This window comes from Phyllostomus discolor, chromosome 12 (assembly GCF_004126475.2).
Source record: "Phyllostomus discolor isolate MPI-MPIP mPhyDis1 chromosome 12, mPhyDis1.pri.v3, whole genome shotgun sequence".
Lineage (NCBI taxonomy): Eukaryota > Metazoa > Chordata > Mammalia > Chiroptera > Phyllostomidae > Phyllostomus > Phyllostomus discolor.
In genome coordinates this window covers 33,591,368-33,596,282 of record NC_040914.2, presented here as the reverse complement: position 1 = coordinate 33,596,282, position 4,915 = coordinate 33,591,368, and the positions used below count along the sequence as shown (strand labels likewise).

The 4,915-nt window shown below is 65.2% G+C and overlaps 1 protein-coding gene across 1 annotated transcript; it reads right to left on the bottom strand.

Annotated features, from left to right (window-relative positions):
- Positions 1 to 213: 213 nt before the first annotated feature.
- On the bottom strand, positions 214 to 3,853 carry MAGEL2 (MAGE family member L2). Its single transcript, XM_036012926.1, has 2 exons — positions 2,380 to 3,853; positions 214 to 2,343 (listed from the first exon to the last, which is right to left on the bottom strand). Exons 1-2 carry the CDS (start codon positions 3,811 to 3,813, stop codon positions 214 to 216), a joined length of 3,564 nt encoding a protein of 1,187 aa, XP_035868819.1. The 5' UTR covers positions 3,814 to 3,853.
- Between the last annotated feature and the right edge of the window lie 1,062 nt (positions 3,854 to 4,915).

The following is a 4,915-nucleotide window of genomic DNA, read 5'->3' as shown; positions in this document are numbered from 1 at the left end:
AACAGTAGCCGATTGAAATCAACACCACGTGAAATGTACGAAGCTTTGGCAGATACAGAACCAAGTTGAAACCCAGGTTTACACGTACAGAACTAGAACAGAAACACCAGAAACGAAAGGTTTCCCCCCACCCCGCACACACACACATACACACACCCTGTCAGGGGCCTTTCGGCCAGGGACACAAAGGACAGAGAGATTTGTTAAGCCTCTTTAGCGGGGAGGGGGGCTGCTGGGGGGGCCCCCGGCTTTATCATCGGGGTCTGACTCATCTTCCTCCCAGTCTTCGGCCTCACACTCTGCCAGGGCCTCGAAGTACTGGAAGGGCCAGCACTCAGGATCTTTCTTATGGAGCCTGGCCAGGAACCTCAGGACGAGCATCTTGCTGGTTTCGAGGAACGCTCGGGGCCCCCAGAGGAACTCGTACCGTGCGGGCTCGGTATTGGGGACCCGCCTGTACTCTAGGTACTTCTGCCTGACAAACACTTCGGTGATGAGCTTCTTGGCGTTCCCGAAGAGACCGTGGGTCTCCCGGACGTCCACCCCCAGCTTGTACAGCATGTTAAAGATCAGCTCCTCCCTCACACAGTTGCCCTTCATAAAGATCAGGCTCAGGACCACCATCAGGAGGCCGAACTTGGGGGTGTCTAGGTAGGAAGGCCCCGCCTCCCCCCGATAACGCCCCAGCTTGTTGATGATAATGTAAGAGTGGGTCTGGGGGTCAATCTCCTTCAACTGATAACCAAAGATACACTGGAGCTTGTGGTTGGCACGTCTAATGATCTCTAGGCACTCATCTTTGTATTCACGGATGATGAACTTCACCATCTCTGAGCGCCTGACAGGCACCTTGGCTCGGTCCTTGACCAAGAGAAACTGCACCAAAGCATTGGCTCTCTCATCCAAGGGAGACAAGGGCTCGGTCTCCAGCTTGGGGTCCCCCAGGCAGGCCCCGAAGCCCAGAGAGAGACCTGGGAACTCAGAGAGGATGAAAGGCTGGGGACTGCCCAGGCTTTCCCAGAGACCCAGGGCCCTGGAGGTGCCGGGCCCCTCCCAGGCACTCAGGGCCCAGGACGTGCCCGGTCCCTCCCAGCCACTGAGGACCCTAGAGGTGCTTGGGCCCTCCCAGCCACTCAGGCCATAGGCAGTGTTTGGGTCCTGCCAGTCACCCAGGACCTGGAAAGGGTTTTGCACCTGCCAGTCATTCAAGTTCATGTTTTCCCAGAGCCTGGGGGCCTGCCAGTCGAGCAGGCCCAGCATCCGGCCGGCGTCCTCTTCGGTGTTCAGGTGCTTCTTCTTCCGGGTGGCTTTGCCGGAGCGGCGCGGCGGCTCGTCGGGGGTCTTCGAGGCCTCTTGGGTGGTGGCTATGGCCTGGGGAGCAGCCGCCGTGGCCATCAGCATGGTGGGCGCTGCCTTGGGCACCCTGGGCATGCTGGCAGTGGGCTGCGGCACCCACGGGACACCCGGCAGGGCCTCCACATAGGCGAAGGGATCCTTCGGAGCCAGTGGCAGTGACTTCGGGGTCTCCAGGACGGCAGACGGGCCCATGAAGGCATTCGACGAGGCAGGCTGGAGCTGGGAGGTAGCAGGGAAGCCCCTCGAGGCGGCAGTGTAGGTCTCCGGTGTGGTCGGCAAGTTTTTCCAGGCAGTGGGCAGGTGCGCTCGGGCCCCGGACGCGACCTTGGGGGCGCAGAAAGTGGCGGCGAAGATGGTGCGGTCCTTGGAAGGAGCCCTGCGCTCCTTGGACGGGGCCCTGCGCTCCTTGGACGAGGTTCTGCGGTCCATGGAAGAGGCTCTGGGTTCTCCTGACGCAGTCATCAGTGATTTAGCAGAGCCCACGGGAAAATTTGCCGCCGCTAAGGGGGCTCCAGGCTGGCCCTGCAAGGCGACAGGGGGCCCCTGCCAGGGAGGCTGGAGGTGTAAGGTGGGCAGCTCTGCTTGCGGGCCCGCGGACTGGGCCTGCTGGGCGGATAGCTGCATCTGCAGAGCCTTTTGGGAGGCTGGGACCCCCTGAAAGGGCTGCTCTGCCTGGACCAGAGGAAGGCCCTGCCTCTGAGCCTCCTGGGTGGCCAGGGGCTGCCAGAAGTGCCCAGCGGCCTTGGGGGCCTGCCAGGCCAGCGCCTGGGCTTGCTGCACCTCCTGGAACTCCATCGAGGTGGCCATCTCCTGTGGCACTGGGGCTTGACCCTTGGGGGCCTGCCAGATGATGGGCGGGCAGTGCACTGCCTGCTGGGCCGACAGCGCGGCCGACAGCGCAGACTGGGGCACCTGCGGGCCAGCGGGAGGTGCCGAGGGCATCTGCGTCGCCAGAGGGGCCGTGGGCATCGGTGGGGCCGTGGGCATCTGGTGGGCCACGGGCACCTGTGGGGCCATCCGCACCTGTGGGGCCGCCCGGACCTGCGGGGCCGCTCGCATCTGGGGGGCCGCCCGCAGCTGCGGGGTGGGCAGCCGAGCCTGAGGGGCCTGCCGCAGAGGTGGCGGGGGCGGCAGGGCCTGCCAGAGCGGAGGTGGCGTGGTCAGCACCTGTGGGGCAGGTCGGATAGGCGGCGGCGACTGGCGGATCAGCGGCGGTGCCTGGCGGATTTGGGGTGGCCCCTGGCGCGCTGCTGGGGCCCCCGGGCGGATGGGTGGTGGGCCCGAGCGGATGGGCGCTGGACCCTGGCGCCCGGACGGCTGCGCCTGCCAGGCGATGGTCGGAGCCTGCCAGGTGACCTGTGCAGCCTGCCAGGCCAGGGGCGTGGCCTGCCAGCCCTGCGCAGCGCCCTGCCAGCCCGGCGAGGTGCCCTGCCAGCCCGGGGGTGTGGCCAGCTGGGCTGACGGGGCCTGCGGGCTCTGGGGAACCTGCGCAGGAGCCCTTATAACCTGGGACTGGATTTGCAGAATCAGAGGCTGAGCCTGTGGGGACCAGGAAGCCAGGGGCTGCGCAGGTGGGGCCGTCGGCTGTGCCATCGGGGCTGGCGAAGCTGCAGGCTGGTTGATGGGAGCTCTCGACCCTGAAGGATGGATCATCAGGACGCCAGGACCTGGAGGCTTGGCCAGCGCAGCTCCCGGAGGTGGAGGCTGTGCTAGCAAGGCTGCTGGGGGTGGAGGCTGGGCCATCGCAGCTCCCGGAGCAGTAGGCTGGACCATCAGGACCCCCGGAGTCAGCTGCTGGGCCATCAGGACTCCCGGAGCTGAAGGCTGGGCCATTGGTGTCCCCGGAGGAGCAGGATGTGCCATCGGTGTCCCCGGAGGGGGAGGATGAGCCATCGGCGTCCCTGGAGCGGCTGGATGCACCATCGGGGTCCCCGGAGGAGCAGGATGCGCCATCGGGGTCCCGGGAGGAGCAGGATGGGCCATCGGGGTCCCCGGAGGGGCAGGATGGGCCATCGGGGTCCCCGGAGGGGCAGGATGAGCCAAGGCCCCCCCGGGAGCCGAAGGGTGCATCATCAGGACCCCCGGAGTCGGAGGCTGTGCTATCGGGGCCCCCGGAGGGGGAGGATGGATCATCAGGACCCCGGGAGTCGGGGGCTTGCCCAGTGGCCCTCCCAGAGGGGCAGCCTGGACCAGCGGGCCCCCCAGGGCCGGCGGCTGGGCCATCGCAGCCACAGGGGTAGGCGGCTGGCCCTGCGGGCCCTCCCAGGCAGGTTGCGGTGCCTGCCAAGCGGCCAGTGAAGCCTGCAAATCAATCGGAGGTGGGTCCCAGGGGACCGGCGGAGCCCGGGAGGAGGCGGGCGGAGCCCGCATCAGAACCGTGGGGCGGCTATAGACCGGAGGTTTGGGAGCCTCCGCTGGGGGACTGGCGTCACCCAAATTCTTACTTAGCTGCGACATGTCCTGTCCGTTGGTTCTGACAGCCGGTGGGCCTTATCCTCCGACAGCTGCGGGGCCTTTTCCTCCAGAGAGAAGAGAATGCCTACGTGGCCGAGCAGAGGATCCCTCCCTGCTGACTGGTGAATAGGAAGTCAGCGCCTTTAGCTCTGCAGCTTTCCGCAGTGAGGAGGAGGGGGGAAGGGGGCTCAATCCCGCCCCTTCCCCGCCCCCGACCACCACAAGTGGATCTTGCACAGGGGCGTCTACCAACAGCCTTTGCTGACACAAGACACCTCTGTACTCTGTCCCTTCCCCAAACACCGCCCGATCGAACTGTCCGGGGATGAGTTTTCACAGAGGGGGTGACAGGCGTGTGCTTGGGCTCCGGAAACCCCCCTCCCTGTGGTGCCGAGTGGGAGCGGACCACCATGAACATGGGGGCACCCGTGGGAGGGGGAGCAGGCGCGCTCTGAGCTCAGAGGCAGCGGAGCCGCAGCCGCAGGATGCAAGGCGCGCGCGTGCGTGTGTGTGCGTGTGTGTGTGTGTGTGTGTGTACACAGTTCAGGGGTCATTCTGGGCAGCTGATCTAACAAGAGTAAAAGAGAGAGGGGGGAGGCATAGAAGTCCGTCCCGGGGGAGTGAGGGACAGCTGGTGTAGTTTATTCTCTGGGGGGGAACAGCGGGGCGCACGTGGGAAGAGAGGTTGATGGGCATCCGTGCGGACGGGGCGGCTGTGGGGCTGCCAGGGCCGCTGTCCCATGGGCACTGTCTCAGGACTGCTCGGGACTCGGAGGGAAGAGGTGGGAGTGCCGTGCCCCCCAGTAAAGCAGCTGTGGCAGGGAGAGAGATTCCAAAGATGCGTGTGCAGCCTGACACTCAGGAGCTGGGTCTTGGGGAATCCAAGCATTTTTCAGCCAGGGGCAGAGAAAGCGGGTGGCAGCGAGGACAGAAGGGGAGAAATGCTGGGAATTCAGATGTTGCAGACTTCCAGGGAAGGCAGCGCTTTTTTAGGGCGGGGGAGGGGAGTAATTCCCTCTCGGGGCTGGGATGAAAGGCTTGGTCTCCCGGTGCTTTTCCTCCGTTGCAGAGCAGGAAAGAAACTGTGAAAAGGAAAACTCAGAAA